The 21,460-nt window shown below is 45.4% G+C and overlaps 1 protein-coding gene across 1 annotated transcript in view; it reads left to right on the forward strand.

The window, feature by feature from the left end:
- FKBP4 (FKBP prolyl isomerase 4) overlaps positions 1-21,460 on the forward strand; it is a 28,348-nt gene that overhangs the window by 3,480 nt on the left and 3,408 nt on the right. The window contains exons 2-6 of the mRNA XM_037913175.2: positions 2,770-2,914; positions 4,622-4,764; positions 17,336-17,456; positions 17,942-18,098; positions 20,137-20,227. Of these exons, the coding sequence (XP_037769103.1) occupies positions 2,770-2,914; positions 4,622-4,764; positions 17,336-17,456; positions 17,942-18,098; positions 20,137-20,227 (657 nt within the window). The remainder of the gene's footprint in view (positions 1-2,769; positions 2,915-4,621; positions 4,765-17,335; positions 17,457-17,941; positions 18,099-20,136; positions 20,228-21,460) is intronic.

The following is a 21,460-nucleotide window of genomic DNA, read 5'->3' on the forward strand; positions in this document are numbered from 1 at the left end:
AGTGTTAGATTATAATCAGACCCAATGTCTGTACCTTGGTGTTTCTGGAAGCAGCATCTGGCCTAGGAGTTTGGGCCCAGCACATGGGCTTTTCAATAAATTAACCTAAAAATGAGAGCGTAAGGAGAAGTTTACAGTCATACTATGAATGGAAAAATTAAGGTTCTCCTGGAAGGAAAATGTAAACATTTCATACAGGGTAGGAAATTGACAACACTGTCAGGTATTGCAGTATTGAAACTTGCTATTGTCCAAACTGAATGAAGCACAAAAAGTAAACCATACATAGGTTGTGCAAGGTCAGGCATGACTGATTTTTTTTGAGTGCCCAAGATGAGACATCTTAAAGGAACCTGACTCTTCCGAGTGGGTGCCCAGCACTTTCTGAGAGTGACCCCACTTCAGGGATGTCTCAGATTGGCACCCCAACATCAATAGCCACTTCTGACAATTCAGATCTGGATTTTTTTTAAAGGGCGGGAGAGGGAAATCTAAATCTAAGAGATACAATTGGTGACACCAAGGGCTACTTTGATAATTTTCCAAGACCCAAAGGCTGTTTTATTTCCATGTACATATACTTATCTAAATCCAAAAATGGAGGCCTACAACCATAGCAGTTGCTTGAACTTCTGTCTTTCTTGACTGATGTCATGAAGTTGTTTGTCTTAGTTCACCAGCAATTTTTTGAAAGCAACCCTCAGATTGGGTAGGAGGGATGGCAGCTATTGGCCATCATGTAGTGGCTGACGGGCTGTATTTAGCCTTCGGGTTTCTCTCCCTATATAAATCTATACAAGTAAGGGATATTTTCCTCTTATAGCTGGCACTGGTGGCTTTCCATTATTATAACACTCTGTTTCAATTGCTGATAAGTCTGTCAAACTCTACCATTCTGGACTGAAACTTCCTATGCTTGTGGTCTACCTTAGGTGCTACAGTTCAGTCCTTTTCAAGAATGAAGCTGGTAGGAGGGTCATGCAGTGTACATTTTTTTAGTTTTTTTTTTTTTTTTGGGGGGGGGGGGGGATGTTTTCTGGCAGTCGTAGTCTCCCAGTAGTTTGAAGAAGGAAGTCAAAATTTGGGTGGAAGATAGTCCTGTCTCCTACTGTTACAATGAAAATCTGTCCTGATTTATAAGCTCTAGGGACAGTCTTCATTAGCACATGTGCAGGTGAGTTTGTACAGCTGTTGGCATTCTGGGTTTTGCTAGGCTGCACTGCACATGCACCTGTCTCCTCTGAACCTCCTGTAGCTCTCCAGATACAGCTGGAACACAAGCAAAATGGAGTGTTCCATTCTTCCCAAATACCCTTTGGCCTAGTTGAAGTGCTGGACTAGTTCTAGTTCTGTCTCCTCCACTTGCAGACCTTTCTGGTTCCTATTACTGGGTAAGGCCTCATACCCTAGGAGGAAGGCAAGTAATGTTTCCCATGTTACCGATTGCGTAACTGAGGATCAGCGAGGTTGAAGGAGGTTACTGCTTGTCGAGCTGGGAATTGAGCCCAAGTGGCAGTGCTTCTTGGAAAGAATATGCCAAATCTGTGTATTTGGATATGTTGTCTGCAAAATGGAGATATCCCCCCACCACCACCTTTACAAAGTGCTGTGAGTCCACGGATGAATGAGTACTCTGTAACCTAAGAGCTTTAACTCTGTCCCCAACTAGATAACACTTGGATTTGGGAATAGAACCCAGGCGTCCTAACTCCCTATCTAATGTTAGAACATGTCCTCGCACAGAAAAAGAGAGGGATTCTTTCTCATTCACTGCATGTACGCTTTAGTACAAAGTTCTACCTCTGTGGTTAAGACAGCCATAAAGCATATGCATAAGGAAACAGAATTAAGGTTTTGTGGATTACCTTATTTTTGGCACTTCCTAACTTTTGGGTGACGTCCCTTTAAAGTCTGGGGAATGAAAAGTTAGCTGATGGAGTGTCCCTTTTCTAAATAGGCACTATGCTGTGAAGCAATTATGTAAGCAACTCTTTGCTAACATATTTAACAGTAGTTTGGTCAATGTTGTGATAAAAGTATTTCCAGGAGTGTGTCAGGGATTTCCTGTCAGTAGGGCTGAGAGGAAGTTAATCTCACTCATTCATGAAATAGGGAAAAATTGTGATGACCACCTTTCTCTCCCTGCCAAAATAACCCCCAGTGTTGGGCTAAAACGCTCTCTCCTAAACTTTCCCATTTTGGGTAAATCCTGTAGTTGGATTTACAGTTACCATGTTAAAAAAAAAAAATACAAAAAGAAAACAAACAAAAACCACCTCCATTGGAAACCTGATATTTTCACTTGCTTTCTTTCAGACAGTTAATGCATCTTTTAAGGATGCAATTTTCAAACCTGGGTGCCTATAGTTAGGCTCCTAAATTTAGATGGCTAATACATATTTGGGTGCCTGATTTGTAGATTCAAAGCTTCAAAAATGTTCTTTGTCTTTCAGAGCAAAAAGTACACCTACCAACCCAAAATAGTTCAAATGAAAGAATAGCTTACTGTAGCCAGGTAGTATTTTAGGGTGAATAGAACACAGTAATAGTAGTAATCTCCCCAGTTGGTATTGTCAAGGAAATCTGTATAGATACAGGGAAGCTGAGAGCTGTTTTCCCTAATTTCTAATCTAAAGAACAAAGCGTTACCTCTTAGGATAGTTTAGGCCTGCCTAGTGTTACACACATGGCAGAGTTATGTGACTTTGTTATCCAAACTGTATTTTTTGTATCCAGCTCAGTATCACTTATTGAGCATTTCTTTCTCAGGTTATCAAGACGGAAGGAACTGGGACAGAGTCTCCCATGATAGGTGATAAAGTGACTGTCCATTATACAGGATGGCTTCTGGATGGCACAAAGTTTGACTCTAGCCTGGACAGGAAAGACAAGTTCTCATTTGACCTGGGGAAAGGTAATATCCCATGTTTTGTGTTTAAGAGTCTGTTTGGCACCATTCACACTGAAGCTCCATGTATAATGATTGTGGCTCCATTTAATTGTTCCATAATTGCACATTTTAAAGCTCCTACATAATTGTGCTTCAGGAACTAAATGTTAATTTTTTAAATTATTCAATGATTTTTGAAGAATGGAGTGTAGTCGATGCAGCAATGCCTACCTAAGGGTTTGTCTACATGGAAAGTCATTCCTGATTAATTCTGCCCAATTAACTTTCTGTATGAACATTCCTAGTATGGAATAAGAATGCCTTCTTTCAGTTTTTCTTAATGCACTTCCAGGGTGATTAAGCTAATTTGGGATAAGGCTTTCTTATTCCAGAATAAGATCATCCACATAGAAAATTAATCATGAAAAACTATTCCCCTTTAAATAACATCCTATTGTAATATGGATTAATTTCCCCATGTAGAGAACCCCTAAGAATACAGATGGTCTGAAACAATAGCTTAGATAAGTGAACTGTCACATTCATCTCAGTGGGGAATTCACCCTGAACTGTAATGATAACTTAAAATATCCACACTGGCTATTTCAATCCTTTCATCCTGGAAGAAACATCAAGCAAGCATGCCTATTTTTGATGGGTGGATATTGGAGCAGGTTGCAGTGGGGCAGCTGTCAAGCTGTGGAGGTAGAGAATGAGGAAACCAGCCCCTCTGCCCCTACACTTCTAAGTCATCCTTGGTCGAAAGGGACCAGGAAAGAAGAGAAGCATGTCTCAACTGTCTCCTTGGTGCCAGAAGCCCAGTCACCTCTTCCACCATTTCAAAACCTCCAGCTTCTCCCAGACGTCTTGTTCCTAGCACTTACATTTTGTCAATCCAAAAATTTCAGCACAGTTAAAAATTAGGGGACAGGGTAAAATTGACTGCCCTAAAATAATTAACGCAAGGGATAGTGTACCAATTGGATATGGGGTAGTGAATAAGAGGGCTTGATGGTGCCATATCATCGGAGGTTCAGGCCCCTATTTGGTCTCTGGCTTCAGGCCCCTATTTGGTCTTTTCCCTCCTTTATAATTGTGTGTAACTTTCTTTTTGGGGGGAGGCGTGGGTTGAGGGGAAGGGGGAGCGGGAAGAAGGCAAGTTCTAGGGATGTCTAAAGGAGTTAATGCCCCAGCTGTCCACAGCAGTAGCAGAGCTTCTTCTCCTAGATGTTTGTTTCATGTTGAAGGGCATCTGGATAACATTTGTGCTGGCCTCTGCCAATTGATAAAGTACAAAGAGAAAGGACCATCATTGTGGATTGTCTGTTTTCAAAATATGAAAAATCTCACACCCTAAGACCTTCCTCTTCCAAGAGTTTATTATTATTATTATTTCACAGCACTTGGCAGCATGACAGGAACTTGAGACACGCTCCCTGCTTCAGATGGCTTGCAGTCTGTGTAGACAAAAGATTGGGGGGTGAGGGGAGCAACAATTTAGGGTTCAGCACTGTAGGCCAGGTTTTGATTACTTCCACATTTTGACTTGAGTGGAATTAATCCTGATGTATACAAGCTGAAGTGAGAACAGAATCAAGTCTGTAGTTTCTATAAAGTGCCCAATCAACTTTTGGGTGTTCGTGTAAAATAAATATTAATAGTAATGACCAGTATCTCACACTTCTTTGATATGTGCCTAGCAAGTATATGACTGAGCTCTGATTTGTGCAGGTGAGGTGATCAAAGCTTGGGACATTGCTGTGGCAACTATGAAGATTGGGGAAATCTGTCGGATTACCTGCAAACCAGAATATGCCTATGGTTCTGCTGGGAGCCCTCCTAAGATACCTCCCAATGCCACACTGATTTTTGAGGTAAGTAGGGGCTGTCATTGACTACATGTTGTATAAGAAAGATGGTGCATTTGCAGTAGAATGTAGGGAGTGCATCTTAACTCCACCAGGTGACACTTGCTTATCTGTAAATTCCCTTCATTAGCTTGGAAGACTGGGCAGTCCGTCAGTGGGAGCAGAATGGGATGGTCCTTGCCCTCAGAATCCAGGACCATCTTGTGAACCTGCAGAAAGATCAAAGGGCTGGAGGAGAGAACTGTGTGACCTGTTACTATTCATCTGGTCTACACTCTAGATCTGGTAGCAGACGTAAGGGAGAATGACATAGAGGTGTAGCTCACTCTAGGGTAGGATTGAAGGCAGTACCTTATTGGCAGTCCAAAATAATACATTAAAAGTGAAATACTCCTTTATATAAAGAGGGAGAAAGGATGATCTGGAAGGGCAGAGAATGAGAACTCCGGGGTTCTGATCCCAGCTGCCATTGACTTCCTGCGTAACTTAAGTTAGGGGGTTCTGTAAAATGTGAGTAAGGGCTGGTGTACACTGGGAACTTACATTGACATAGCCACATCTCTGAGGTGTGGATCTATACCGGCCTAATCCCCAGTGTAGACAGTGTTAGGTGGACAGAAGAATTTTTGTATCAACCCCGCTACTGCCTCTCAGGCAGATGGATTACCTATGCTAACAGGAGAAACCCTCCCATCGGCATAGGTAATGTCTATACTGAAGTGCTGCAAGTTACCCTAGTGCTTTTTTACCTCAGAGGCATAATTAATTTTAGTAAAGCATTTACAAATTGTATATGTCTCCTATCGAAGGATCTTAACAGTGAAAGAAGAAAACTGGTTAAGATTTGAAGTAGTTGGAAAAATGAAAGTTTAGAACCCATTTCCATTTTGCAGGGTTCAAACCAGACCTACTTTTCACTTTATTGAAACAACTATACATTTTTCATTTACTCAAAAAGCCACTAACAGTAACGATAGGATAAATGTCTCTTTAGATCTTAGAGATAAGGTAGGTGAGGTAATATCTCTTATTGGACCAACTTCTGTTGATGGAAGAGACAAGTATTTGAGCTACACAGTTGTTTTTGCTACAAAATTTCACACAACTTGAGACAATTTAGGGTTTTTAAGTCTAAACCAACTTTGTTCCAAAATTGTGACGAGCTCTAATTGAGATGTTCACAGAGTTCATCAGTAGCATTAAAACAATGAATTGTAGTTCTTCTGCAAGAATGAAATATCTTGCTAATCCTTAAAGTAATGTAAGGGAGCAGTTGCAGTGTGGTCCAGAGTATACTGGTGATCTGCAGAGATGGATCCACAAAGGGACTTGAGCTTTGCAATCATCAGTGTTTATTTAAAAAAAAAAAAATCCCTGGCATCCAAAAAGCCTGGGTTAGTCACCTGTGCTCCTTATACAATGCATGGGGAAAGCTACGTGTCAGATAGGCATTAGGCCAGACAGAGAGAGAAGGCCTCTGTAGTCTAGTGGTTAGGATACGGGAGACCCTGGGTCTAGTCCACCTACCCCAGTGACTATTTAATTACTCATTAAAAATGGAACAGCTTCAACAGGAGAGATGCAGAGAGGCTTACATCAGACTATCCCATAGTTTAGTGGTTAGGGCACTCAACTGAGCAGTGGGAGACCCCTGTTCAAATCCGTTCTTTCCATTAGGCAGAGGGTGGAATTGAACTGGGGTCTCCCATGTCCCAGATAAGTGCTCTAACCACAGGACGCAAAGCTATAAGGGAGGGACCACCACCACTTCTTAGTTTGAGTGGGCACTGATCTAGTGAGCATGCTCTGAGCACGCTTACCGCATTAGGACTCAAAAGTGAGATAGATGTGGGCAACACTTACCTTCCCCAGGTTCAAGGATCACATGAAGATTTAGACGGAGGATGGGCATCCAGACTTCTCAAGTGAGGCAGCAGCGTGCCCGCCCAGAGGCAGGAACTTGGTGTAGCTCACTTAGGGAACTTTTTCAGTGACACTTAAGTGCTGAGTGAGTTTAGGTACCTATAGGGTTAGGTGGCAGCCAAGCAGTGGTTTTGTGGATTATAGAGGTGCCTAAGTCCATTTGTGGATCTTGGCCTTAGTGCTGGCACTTTTCCCTTCCTCCTACTGCTACGGGTGTCCAGAATCTTTATTGCAAGCAGCCTGGAGGCCTGTAAAAGCAGTTGGAAACAGAAGGAGGCAACTTACCTGCCTCACGAGGAGCCACTCTTACATAACAGGAAGTGGGAGCAGCCTTCAAATATTGGAGCCACCCTGGAATTAGAGCCTACCAGCCACCAAGACCAGAGGAGCGGCTGGGTGGGGAGGGAATGAAGTAGTTGGGCAACATAGCCGCAATGAGGGTGCTGAGTAGGGGAACAGACTGGAGAGGAGGGGCAAATTGACTCATGTCAAAAGGAACAAAACTTATGTCGCTAAATCTTGTTCTTTGTATTGTAATTCTTCCTATCATAACTTTTTCCATGTGAGCAGTTGCTGCAGCTGCCATAAGGGAATTCTGGGTTTGTGAATAGAAGAGTGTGTGTACTGGGGGAGGGGGTGGAGTCGTTCCATGTGACCATCTTTCTATCAATGTGTTCGCCATACTTTGGGAAAGCTTTACCCTTGTTGGAAGGAATGTAGCTCCCTGCTTGGTTTGTGGCATGTTCTCAGTTGAACAGGAGAAACTTAGAATTTGAACTGAGATCCTTGCAAGTAAAAAATATTTTACATTTCTGTGGTGGTTCCCATCAGAGGGAGATGACTTTTTACAAAGTCATTAACATTGTTCCATCTTACAGGAGGGAGGTGGGGGAGGAGAAGAGACACTAAAGCTAACAACTTGCCCACTGTCATAGCAATTCTGTGGCAGAGTGGGACTAGAGCACAATCTCCTGCTCCCTGTAGACAATGCTGCCTCCCTTGTAAAAGCAAACAAAATGCCGTTTTGTTTTTTTCCCCAATTATTACATTCATTTATTTAAATGATTCATCATTTAAGAGGCAGGAGTGCAGGTCAAATGGACTCTGGTTCTGACTTAGTCATTCATTCTAGTTTTTCTAGAGGCAAGGAGGTTTTACTTGCCTACTTAACAAGGATGTCAGACTAACGTAGACTATGCTTTGAATTAGTTAAAGTGTTACCGGCATAGCCTGTCTGTTGAGGGATGGGGGGAGTGTGTTGCTGACATATCTATGCGGGCAAAAAAACAAACCTAGTGTATATGGACCTATACTGGTATTAAAGTGTCTTCGGCTGGTAAAGCTTATTTTGCTTTGCTGAGCCAGCATAAGCTACATCAGCGTAAGCAGTATAACTGTCTCTCTGCAAGAGGGCTTTGCTGCTTTAACTATACCAACATAGTTAATGTCAAGTTTTAAGTGTAGACCAGGCCAAAGTTCGTACAGTGACTTCTAAAATGTAAAAACACTGTAAAAGTATAGTCATTAGTTTGTCTTATTTAATGATCTTTTCAGTTCATCTTTAGTGAAAAATGGAGGCTGGTCAACACGGTTGAGAATGTAAATAAAATCTAGTGTGACATTTTCACATGTCTTTCCTTCACTCTCCCCTATTAACTTCTGCGCGCTAAACCACCTGTCTGCATGGAGATATTTCTAGTGCAGAAGAATGATGGGGAGAGACTGTTGGGAGTGAGGGCTAAGTTGTAAAACCTTACTCCCAGTGATGAGCTTTTGCCCATGTGAGTAGGTCCACTGGAATTAACAGGGCTACATATGCAATTAATTGTTTTTGCTAATGGGAATAATGGGTTCACAATCTAGACCTAAAATAAAGACCTGGCAATCATTACTCAGGATCTCTCCCTCCAGCTAATTGTGGTTAATTTTCATTAGGTTATTGGGCTATGCATGTACACGGTGTATTGTTCCCTATAATACATCTTTGTGTGTGTGTGTGCAAGTGCATGTACACACAAGCAGAATTATAAAGGTAGATAGCCTGAGAAAAGGAAGCTACCTTCAATGCTGGAAGGCTTAAACCTCCATTGTTACAGTCCTCTAATGCAGGGGTGGGCAAAGTTTTTGGCCTGAGGGCCACATAGAGTTTCCAAAATTGTATGGAGGGCTGGTTAGGGGAGGCTGTGTGTGTGTGGCCCTGCCTCCTATCCAACCCGACACCCTTCTTCTCCCCCCCCCCCCCCCCTTCTCACCCCCTGACGGCTCCCTCGGGACTCCTGCCCCATCCAATTCCCCCTGTTCCCTGCCCCCTGATGGGCCCCCCAGGACTCCTGCCCCATCCAGCACCCCCTGTCCCCTGACTGCCCCTGGATCTCCCATCCCTGACTGCCCCCTGCCGCCCCATCCAACCCCCCTTCTCATTCCTGACTGCCCCCCCGGGATCCCTGCCCCATCCAACCCCCCTGTTCCCTGCCCTCTGACCCCCCCAACCCCTATCCATATCCCCGACCATACCCCCAAACTCCCCTGCCCTCTATCCAACCCCCTCTGACCCCTTACTGTGCCGCCGGGAGCGCTGGTGGCGCTACAGCTGTGCCGCCTGGAGCACCGGGTCAGGCCACGGCTCTGCAACTGTGCTGCCCGGCCGCCTAGAGCATGGCACAGCGTGCTGAAGGAGAGGGGGAACAAGAGAGGAGGGGCTGGCGGCGAGCCTCCCAGGCCAGGAGCTAGGGGCCAGGCAGGAGGGTCATCTGGCACGCAGGTCGTAGTTTGCCCACCTCTAATGCAGGGGTATGAATTTTCCCAGGGTCAAAGGGACAAATAATTTAAATTTAACCTTAGCGTAACTGTTCTTGAACATGAGCAGCTGCCAGCTGACCAGAAATATACATTGGGGCATTAGACTCAAAACCCCAAAACAAAACATGCTACTTGGCTAGTTGAAGAAGCAGCTCCAGTGACTCAGCTCGTAGTGGGTATAGCTCTGTGTAAGTAGAAAGTAATGGCTAAGTAGAAAGCAACTGTTTCTCTGCTAGATCAACCAGAGCTCATTCTTTAGCCCAGGGGTGGGCAAATGTTTTGGGCCACATCTGGGTGGGGAAATTGTATGTAGGGCTGGGGCAGGAACAGGCTCAGGGCAAGGGATTGGGGCAGAGGAGGGGTATGGGGTGTATGAGGGGGCTCAGGGAAGGGCGTTGGGGTGTGGCAGGAGACTCAAGGAAGGGATACAGGAGGGGTGCAGACTGTGGGAGGGAGCTCAGGGCAGGGAGTTGGGGTTTAGGGGGCTCACAGCAGGGGGTTGGGGTGCAAGGTGTGGGCAGGGATTTGGGGTGCAGGAGGGGTGTGGGGTGCTGCAGGGGGCTCAGGGCAGGGAGTTGGGGGGTGGGGTGCAGGAGGGGTTCAGGCTCCGGCCCAGCGCCACTTAGCTAAAGCCGCTCTGGGGTGGTAGCGGCATGCACCGGGGCCAGGGCAGGCTCCCTCCCTGCCTGCCTGTCCTGGTCCCACACCGTATCACTCCACTCCGGGAAGCGGCCAACCCACGTCCCTGCGCAGCCCTGGGGCGGAGAGCCACAGGGCTCCATGCGCTGCCCTTGCCATGCCTCCAGGTACCTGCCCCGAAGCTCCCATTGGCCGTGGTTCCCCGTTCCCGGCCAATGGGAGCTGCGGGGGACGGTGCCTGGAGGCAAAAGCAATGCACGGAGCCTTCTGCCCCCCCCCTCCCTCCACGGGGCCCCAGGGACGTGGTGCTGGCGGCACCATGGGGGGCAATCCTGCGGGATCCAAATCCCTGAGGGGCCGGGTCTGGCCCACGGACCATAGTTTGCCCACCCCTGGTTTAGCCCAAGGCAGAGTCTGCATTTCACAAGAGTTCAACTTGGTGACCAGGTATGGGTTTAGTCATACTAGCTGCCAGCAATCATGTGTGGCACAGTTAAATATATAAGTGAGAAGATCCTGCCTCTATTTGAAACCAGCTCTGTAGGGCATCCTTCTATTAACCTCTTTTTGATGTTGGAAAATTTAAAATACAAGTTTATTCCAAAAAAGTATAATGCACATGTTCACTGTCAGTACAGTATGAATGAGTAGCAACAAGCATGGAGCATCTTTGATAGCATGAACGTGCTCTGAAACACTTCCTCCTTACCTTCCTAGCTCATGAATATGAAAATCTGTGTCTCACTCCTCTGGATGCTTTGAAAGAGAACTCCACATGAGATTGACTGTATTTTATTTACATAAATTTTCACAAGCTGAGCTCAGGTGTTCTGCTGCCATTCTACTAAGGTCCCCAATAACACAGGTATAGCTGAATCTCAGCCTTTCCCTAATTGCCCATGCTTCCTTAAGTGGGGATCTGTGTAACATGTTATGGTTATATGGTTGTGAATAAACAAAAAAACCGCAACCCTTCATTTTATAGAAACAGCTGCCTGTTATTGTTATTAAAAGGCCTCTGTTTCTCCGGAAGGCTGCCCTGCACTCAAAGCCCTTTGCTTCTCACCACTTTAAATAATGCCTTGATTCACCCTGCAGCATGATGTAAGTGGCCGTGAATCATCCGTGGTGAAGCTAGAAGGTCCAGCTCCTCAAAGGTATTTAGGTGCCGAACTCCCATTGAAATCAATTAGAGTTAGGTGCCTAAATAACTTTGAGGATCTAGGCCGAAGTCTCTGTGGTGTCTGTGTTTCTAAGCCCAGATTATCCTTCCTAGCAGAGAGGTCTCCTCTTTTCCCCCTCCAACAAACAGCACCCCCAAGGTGAATACAAAGCAGAAAGGGAGGATGCTGTCAGCTGCCTCTTTGTCAACAATGGGGAAGTGGTTGTGTTGAGGGCAGGGATGGAGAGGTGCACATCTTTCTTTCCTTCCTTTCTTGTGCAGTTTCCTAGCAGAAAATGATAGAGCCTTGGCCTGCGTTCATTTCTCCAAGCCAGGGATTCCCCCTTTTAAGGCAAGTCTGGGAGCATGTTTTGTAGTGTGAAGATTCCATCACATACTTCCCTTCCTTCCCAGATGTTCCAGTGGGGGAAAAGGCAACAGGTTTCTTACCTAGAAACCTTGCTCATTCCTGCACATTGATAGGAGCATTGGTCCAGAGGCTCTGATTTGTTCTGATGAGGCAATCAAAAGCTTGGGACATTGCTGTGGCAACTGAAGATTGGAGAAGTCTGTCAATTACCTGCAAAATAAAGTACTCCTATGGCTCTGCTAGGAGCCCCCCTAAAACGCCTCCCAATGCACACATGATCTCCCTCCCCTCCTTGAGGACTTTCCTAACAAAAAATGACAGTTTTGGGCTGAGTTCACTCCTCCAGGCCAGGGATTCCCCTTTGAAAGGAGATCCAGGAGAGTCCTTGGCTGGGTGACTCCATTGGAATGCACTGCTGTGGAGACCACAAGGTCTCTGCATGGATGTGCTTGTGGATTTGTAGGGATGTGCATGGTCCCTGGCTTGGAGCTGTGGTCTGTTCCCCCTGATGGAATGTCTGGGGAGGAAGTTTACAATGGAATCCTCATAGATCTCCTCCCCCTTTGCCCCATCATGTGAGTTTTACCATGGGAGGGAGGCAGTCTGCCTCAGAGCATTTAACCTGGTTTATATCCCCAGGAGGGACTTTGATAAGAATACCAGTTGCATCAAGGAGATGAGTTTGTATTCCTCCCCATCCCACTGAAAAATGCTGCATTGTTCTGACCTACTAGCTCAAAAAATAAAATTGGCCCACTGTCTTGTATACCTTAAGGCCCAGGAGCCAACAGTACCCCACATCCTCTCCAGGCACTGTGGGGATACCAGACCTTTCTGACTGAAATGTTTTTTTGCAGTTTATTCATGCAAAAAGAGAAGTAACATTAAAGCTCTGGTGAGAAAATCATTGTAATCATTTTAAGTGGCTCAGCTTGATTCTAACCCACTAAAGACTGCAAATACACTACAGCTTTTCTGCCTGGGAAAAAATGTGTTTGATCTTCCAAATGCTTGTGCTGAGCAGCCTGGGAGGAGCTTTTCTATAAAGAAATAAGTTCCAGTAATATGATGCAAATGACTTTCCTGAGAACCTTAGGGGAGAAATTCCAAAAAGCAACTGCTTCTCTTCTGAACTGAAGTCCGCTTTTCACTAACCTCAGCCCGCTCCTTCCTATCCTGTGCTTCACCTCGCTGCTATTATGCCTCAGACCCTTAGCATGAGTGCTCTAGTACCGAGTGTTCTAAGCCGTGAGTTGGGGCCTCCAGCCTTTCTTTTCCCAGTAGGAGCCTTCCACCCATCCGCCTCCCCCTTCCCTGCTCTATATCCAGCTGACTAATGAAAGAGGGAACCATCCCCCAGACATAGAGCTCCCTACTCCTTGCCCTCTGCACCTGATTGTGATTTAGCTGAAGTCAGTTAAAGAATCAATAAGGTACTTAAATCAAAGTAAGTGAGTCCACCACAGGGTTGCACTGACTTACTAAATCAGGTTCTAAATCCATTTAACTAAGCCACTGTAATTTTTATTTTTATGAAAACAAGGCCTCAGAATGTAAAGTTCCCTTTATTACCACCTGCACATTAGCCAGTTAATTGTGGGGTTGGAATGATGTTATAAAGTGATAATCTGCTAGCCAAAAGAAGTTGCATTCTGCAGGAGAGGGGAGCAGGCCCTCAGCTGGTTTTAAATCCGTTTCTTTGCCCTGTGCAGGTCCAGTGTGCTCCTGGTAGGCTGTTCTAATTTGGATCAGCTGATCACAGTCCTCAATAGACAAGCTGAGAATTTCTAGAGAACAGCAGTGCTCCAGCCAGGGCTCCTCCCTCTCCTTACACCTGGGACAAGTGGGAGGGATGGTATAGAACCAGCTTTATGCCCACTGAGAGCTTCCCTCCCGCAAACAAGGGGCTTCTCAGGTGGCTGGATAAAGCCACTAGCCAACCCTGTGATGCCACTTGAGCAGTGCTACAGGCCTGAATTGTGCGGAGACTCTGACCCAGGAAATCTTTCCATCAGTTGTTAGACATACCCAAAGGATTAAAGCCTTTAATGGCTTGGAATTAAAGCTAGTTATGCAAAAAGAAAAGGAGTACTTGTGGCACCTTAGAGACTAACCAATTTATTTGAGCATAAGCTTTCGTGAGCTACAGCTCACTTCATCCGATGAAGTGAGCTGTAGCTCACGAAAGCTTATGCTCAAATAAATTGGTTAGTCTCTAAGGTGCCACAAGTACTCCTTTTCTTTTTGCGAATACAGACTAACACGGCTGTTACTCTGAAAGCTAGTTATGAAAATCCAAATGAAATGAGCCGTTATTGTAGAACAATTCTAATGGCCTGTGATGGGATGTTAGATGGGGTGGGATCTGAGTTACCCAGGAAAGAATTTTCTGTAGTATCTGGCTGGTGAATCTTGCCCATATGCTCAGGGTTTAGCTGATCGCCATATTTGGGGTCGGGAAGGAATTTTCCTCCAGGGCAGATTGGAAGAAGCCCTGGAGGTTTTTCGCCTTCCTCTGTAGCATGGGGCACGGGTCACTTGCTGGAGGATTCTCTGCTCCTTGAAGTCTTTAAACCACGATTTGAGGACTTCAATAGCTCAGACATAGGTGAGGTTTTTCGCAGGAGTGGGTGGGTGAAATTCTGTGGCCTGCGTTGTGCAGGAAGTCAGACTAGATGATCATAATGGTCCCTTCTGACCTTAGTATCTATGAATTCCCTTTTCTGTAGGGAGGGGCGAATCCCTTCCTTCAGTATCTCAATCAGAAAGTCCCAGCTCCCCTGTAGTGACATCACATGCCATGGAAAAAAGAGGGAGAAACACATTGCATTCTGGAAGAGGGTTAGTGGGAAACAGAAATGAAAGTGCCTTCTCATGACTGGCTTTGTACACAGTAGGTTCAGGAGTGTGCAGTTGGAGATTGAGCAGCTTTCTCCTCACCCCGCCAGCATCTGGCACTGGTCACAGGCTGCACTCATTTCTCATTTTTCCCTCCTCCTGCCAGATTCAATATGTATTCGAAAGTAAAACAGAGAGGGCTAGGACAGTGTGAGGAAAAAGCTAGATAGATATATGCTAGCATAGGGTTTTGACTTCTTTACGGAACCAGGGACAGAGGCTTGTCATCAGCAAAGTGTTGTGGAGTAAGTTGGCTTGTCCTAGTCTGGTCTTTCTCCCATTTCTCTCTGGTCAGAGTGTTAATCTGGGATCAGGAGCCCAAACAAGTTGAGAAAGAATTAACTGGAATCAGAGGCTGATCACAGCTCAAAATTATCCCTTAAAAGAAAGTCCCAAGAGAGAAGAAGTCTCATCAGATTGTGCAAGTAGAACAGTGTTCTGTTGTTTACAACTGTCAACACCTTTCCAGATCCAGACATTCTGGGCCATTCTGTGGGACTCCACCGCAGTGACCTTGGGCAAATTCGTTTGCCATCTTAAAACAGGGTGCATTAGTCTAAACAAGGCTGATTATAACAACTGTGTTGCTCATTTATACTCTTTATTTTTACCATCAGTCTCACTACAGCATGTTTATTGGTCAAAACAACCTCTTGTTACCACTGTCATAACATACAACTTGCCATAGGCGATCAGATTGCTTGTCCATCTAGTCTGGTATCCTGTTTCCAACAATGACCCAAGACAGGTACCTCGGGAAGAATTATCAATTCTTAAAAATCTGGAACTAGACTCTCATGCCACGCTATCATTGAGAACTCAGGTTCATGTTCCAGCCAGGTCAATTTCCAGTTGTTTGCGTTTCCCTTCCAGCCGCCTACACGCTCAGAGTCGGTTTGGCTTCACCCTTCTCTTCTCAGTACACCTGAAATGTAGTGTTTCCCAACCTGGCCCCCTTCACTTCAGGGTGGACAAGGCTAGAGAAGAACATGAATGGAAATAAAATGAGAGCAGCAAGGGTGCTAAGGCCTAGGAGAAGGATAATATGGAGGATGTGGGACCCTCATTCACCAATCCATCACAAGGGGAGAAGGAGGGCAAATGAATATAGGTTGGGAATCACTTGAGTTCAACTGAGATAAAGCTGGACTGAGTCTCATCTCTGTCTAGACCCCTGAAGAGCTCCTCCAGGGTTTCCTTTGATCCCGTGGGACCAGCCCCTTGGAATCTGTCTCAACTGGGGCTCCAATCCTGTGCCTGTTGAAGTCAATAGGAGTTTGTTCATTGATGCCAGTGAGAGCAGGATCAGGCTGCAAGTGAGCAGCGTGCTTCAACTGACATAGCTGCACTTGAGATTTCTGCATGTTCCCCCTCACCCCCTGCTCTCTGTGCCCATCTTTCCCATTTCTACCTCTTCTTTTTGGCTCATGACCAGCCCTGACCCGGTTAACATTTCTGTTCCCTCTAGTCCTATCTGAGAGCAGGTCCTGGCCATGCCCACTCGTAGTGCACTGAGTTCCAGCGCGTTACCTCAGTGCCAAAGCAGCAACCATGAGCAAGTCCATTAGGCTTTAAAATGCTAGTCTTTAATGATATCTCTGCTGTGTTGCCTGTGTTCCAAGGGGGTTTTGATGTAAACGCTTCCCCCTACCCCCTCCCACACAAATACACACTGCTTTTAAACAGCCTGTGGAAGGATGAGGGCTGGATCTCGCCCAAAGTGTCATCCTGACTTCACACAGCATTATTGTTGTCAGTTAAACAGTACATGGAAGGCAGAACTGTGTGATCACAAAGCTTGTTAATGGTCCATAGTATTCAGGCTTTTATGTTCTTTGGGGGCTTCCAGCCACTAGAGGGCTAGATGTAATCACAAACACCTGAGCTGCCCTGACTCCATTTTGCAGAAGGGCAAGTGCACTCATAGATTGATAGATACTAAGGTTAGAAGGGACCATTTTGGTCATCTAGTCTAACTTCCTGCACAACGCAGGCCACAGAATTTCACCCACCCACTCCTGCGGAAAACCTCACCTATGTCTGAGCTATTGAAGTCCTCAAATCGTGGTTTAAAGACTTCAAGGAGCAGAGAATCCTCCAGCAAGTGACCCATGCCCCGTGCTACAGAGGAAGGCGAAAAACCTCCAGGGCTTCTTCCAATCTGCCCTGGAGGAAAATTCCTTCCTGACCCCAAATATAGATCAGCTAAACCCTGAGCATATGGGCAAGATTCACCAGCCAGATACTACAGAAAATTCTTTCCTGGGTAACTCAGATCCCACCCCATCTAACATCCCATCACAGGCCATTAGGCCTATTTACCACGAATATTTAATTACCAAAACCATGTTATCCCATCATACCATCTCCTCCATAAACTTATCGAGTTTAATCTTAAAGCCAGATAGATCTTTTACCCCCACTACTTCCCTTGGAAGGCTATTCCAAAACTTCACTCCTCTGATGGTTAGAAACCTTCATCTAATTTCAAGTCTAAACTTCCTGGTGGCCAGTTTATATCCATTTGTTCTTGTGTCCACATTGGTACTGAGCTTAAATAATTCCTCTCCCTCTCCGGTATTTATCCCTCTGATATATTTATAGAGAGCAATCATATCTCCCAGCCTTGGTTGTCTGATGCCTGAAACATACAGTCCTTTATGGGCAGCAGGATTTTCAAAGGCCTCTCTGCTGTGGCTTTTCCTCTCATGACTAGAGACTGAACTCCATAAGAGCTCTGTGTTGACACTACAGGAATTAATGTAAGGCTGTCCTTTTCTCTGCAGATAGAGCTGTTTGAGTTTAAGGGAGAGGATCTCACAGAGGATGAAGATGGCGGAATAATCCGAAGAATCCGTACGAAGGGCGAAGGCTACTCCAAGCCCAACGAGGGAGCCTTTGTAGAGAGTAAATCTCTTTCAGGGGGGCAAATGCAGGAATATTAAAGGAAGTTGCCTTGTGCGTGGGTAGCAGGAGCGATGGCTGGCCACTAGGTAGCAAAGGAGCCATTCCAAAACCACCTCTCATTCTGCTGCTGGACAGCTTTTATCCTTCTACCAGAAACCTGACTTGGGGACTCAGGAGGCTTTGTAGGGCTGCCCAGGTGCCTACCCTCCTTGACAAGAAGAGCCAGACATTTTTCAGGAAGATAGAGAGCATGGGGAAGGTTCTGACATTTGTTCAGTGATGCACAAAGAAGAAAACCCAGATGTGCAAGTGAAAGGGTTTATTGGGTTTAGCACCAGATGTTACATTTGCTGCCCAGACAGTCTTTTTAAGGGGAAGAAGTTGCTTAGTACAAGGAAGCCTGGCATTCTGGTTCCCTCTGCTAGCTTCTCTCTTGCTGCTCTAGATACCCTCTAACCTGCCTGTGGAATTTTTTTGTATCTCAGTACAGCTAGAAGGTCGACATGGAGATCGAGTGTTTGACGAGCGGGAGTTGCGGTTTGAGATTGGAGAAGGAGAAAATTATGACCTTCCTCCTGGCCTGGAACAAGCAATTCAGAGAATGGAGAAGTCAGAGGAATCTGTGGTGTATCTCAAACCCAGGTAAGCATCTGCTGAACTCCAGTAGTTTCACTAGACCAGTGGTTCTTAACCTGGGGTGCATGCACCCCCTGGGGGGTGCAAGATGCCCTTTCTGGGGGTGCGAGACATGCCAGATTTTTTTAGAAGGTAAATCATCGAAAACACAAATTAAGCACAGGCAGATAAGTATAACTCCTTTGTTTCATCAAACCTATGTGTTTGTTAACATTATACATTTTTTTTAACAATTACTGTAATATACAAACAAAAAATATATCTAGGTTTAAAGAACTGACCTACTTCAACGATTTTTGATAAAGCGTGCGAGAACATATTTTGATTTTTATAAGGAGTGCGAGAACATATTTTGAGAACCAAAGGGGTGCATGCAGGCTGCAGTAAAGGTTAAGAACCACTGCACTAGACTGTGACTGTGGCCCTAGTACTTCTGTCTTTTGATTATTCTGGGCATGTTTGTAGCTCAACGGAGTGGGTGTGTTTTCTGATTAATTTAGTTCTGCCCCCTCACCCCCCAAAATACCCTGGTCAAAATTTGGATGGCCCCAGAAACCTGATACCTGGGAAGTATCTTGCTAGCTGAAACTCCGGTTGAAGAAGCAGCCAAACTGGAATGTGGGTGGGCATGAACTGCATTCCCCACTGTTGGGGTGGAAGAGTAGCATTGGCTAAAGAGTTCATGTAGGAACATAGGGGTTGCTGTACCAGAACAGAGCGATAGTCTAGCCATCTTCAGGGGCTAGGGAGAGGTGTAAAAACCGCATGCTGCTCCTAACTATTCAGCACAAAACTGTGGTGGTCAATGCCTTCCTGCCGCCCCCCCCCCCCCCCCCCCCCCGAGAGTTATTATGCTCTGAAGCACTTGGATTCACAGCCATTGTCCTTTTCATCCCAGCCCTTGGGACTTCACATGCTGTTCCTGTTTGTATAAATGTGCATGCCCTTTATTGACTCTTAGTAAGCTATTTACCTCAGTAATACTCAGCGTACAGTGATGCATGTGAATGAGCTGGGGGTAGAGGATGGACGTTCTTGAGATCAGCCTTTTGACCAGTCTGATGTGAGAAAATAGCCAGCTCACAGATGCTCAGGTTAGGAGAGAGGCTGTTAGAAAATCCCTTTGCTGATAGAACAGCTGTGAACATTTTGTGAGGCCTTTGGGGAGAAGAAAGAATCTCTCTGCTTTCTCCGAAACAAGACCAGTTTCTGTCCAAACCCTGCATCCACCATGGGAGCTGTTTCGAAGATACGCATTCTTGAGTGAGCTGAGAATGGCTGGGCCTAGAATACGGAGAGCCAGCTACTACAGCTTTTTTGATGGTCCTGCATCCAAGGAAATAAGACAGATTCTGTGGAAAGGGGGAGATGCAGGCTTCATAGCAGGATTGCAAGCAAGAGAAAAGTTTGTCCTCCATTTCCTGCAAGCCCTGGCTTGTTTGAGGTTTTGAAATATTTTAATGAATCTAGTGCTAGTGAATGGTGCAGGTTAAACAGCAGTTGGGATCAGAGTCCTCTGTTTATTCTCAGAATGGATAGAGAACAGGCAGCAGCTAGACATGCTCCCCCAATCTGACATGCTGGCACCTGAGCTTGAGGGACTACCTTCAGATGGGAGGAGATAGCTCAGTGTCAAAGCTCATTAAATTCTTGGCCTCACAACAAGAGAGGCATCTTGTGCCAGTTACCAGTAGTTTTATGGTGTGGTCACATCCACTAGGAACTTAACCGAGACCACCAAACTCATTTCATAGAGGCCATCTAACAGCCATGAGATGGTAACAACTTCGGGTGGCTGCTGACCCAAAATCGATACAAACTGGTAACCTATAGATGAAAGACTTTGCATTCCAATCCCACACAGTCACCCCGGCCCCACCCCTGCTGTTTTTAGGCAAAAACTGCTTGTGCCCTTGTATATTTGGTAACACTGAGCAGAATGCGAATTTGGTGCATCTATATAGGCATGTTCTCTTGGCTTCTGCTTCCCTAACAGAGAACAGGTCTAGCTGGATTCTTTAGAAGCCACTTATTTCTCTTACAGCTACGGTTTTGGGAGTGCTGGGAAGGAGAAGTTTCAGATCCCTCCAAATGCAGATCTGCAATATGAAGTGAAACTGAAAAGCTTTGAAAAGGTAGGAACAAAGGGATGAAGTCCTGTTGGGATGGGAAAAGGGATGTGTGTGGGATATAGGCTCTGCCTGAGAGAGCAGGAGGAAGAGGTGAACTTTGATCAGCTGAGGATGGGAAAAGTAATAAACCTATGGAAGGTGAAGTGGGAATAGGAATCCTTGGACGAAATCCCCTATATTCTCAATGGACCCACATATGCTTTGAGCAGCATCTCTCAATACCTCCACCCATTCTTCCATGTCTTCCTTCTTCTCCTTACCCCATAAAAAGATGCAGCACATACTGATTGATTTCTGTAATGCTGCCTGCAGTGACTCAAGAGCCCGAGTACCAACCTCAGGGCAGACTGTTAGGAAGAAGGGCACAAACCCCAAACTGGTTGTGAGTTTAAACTTAGATTTCCCCAACCAATTATCAAGTGTAAACTCCTCAGGCACTATAACAGCCCTAAGCATGGCGTCACAGACAGTCCCCTTGGGTACTCCAGTGTATTTCGGCACCTTCGTGAGCGTACTTTTGTGGTAGATCGTCCCTTATACCAAGAATCACAGCAATATTCAGGTCACTGCCAATCCCAAAAGACCAGTCACTTTACCCCGTATCAGTTGTACCTTAGATCTCACACCAAAGACAATACCTGTAAGCAATTCTATAATAAACTATCTAAAGATTTATTAAGTAGGAAGAGGAAACAAGAGTTATTTACAAGGTTAAAGCAGGTAAACAGATACACAAATGAGTTAAAATCTTAAGTTTTGAAAAGTAATGAAAGTTTCTATAATAAGCAAGCTCTACACGACCTTTAGAGCTAACCCAGGTTAAGCACTGGGGATCTCTCACTTACCCCCAGTAAACCTTGCCCCCCACAGTTCAAGCAGCATAGATTTCCTTCTGTTTGGGCTTTGATTCCTGTTATCCTTTGTGCTCTGAGGTGCAAGCTCAGCATCTTCACAGGGAGAGAGGGGTGAAGAGGCAAAATAACAAATATCTGTTGTCCTCTTTATCATCCCACAATAGTATGTCTGGTGTCAATGGACCTTTCCCATTGGGTAGGATGTAACCTCTTCTGTTGGAGATCAGCACTTTACACTATTTAATGTCTTTCTCATGTCTGGTGATTTACAGAGTCACAGAGGCTCACAATACAAGTGTTCAAATATCTTACAGTACAGGATACAGATGTTTTAAGTGAGATTAACGTCTACAGCAACTCACAAGCATTCAGTAAAGTGTAA

Source organism: Chelonia mydas, chromosome 1 (genome assembly GCF_015237465.2).
Source record: "Chelonia mydas isolate rCheMyd1 chromosome 1, rCheMyd1.pri.v2, whole genome shotgun sequence".
Taxonomy (NCBI): domain Eukaryota; kingdom Metazoa; phylum Chordata; order Testudines; family Cheloniidae; genus Chelonia; species Chelonia mydas.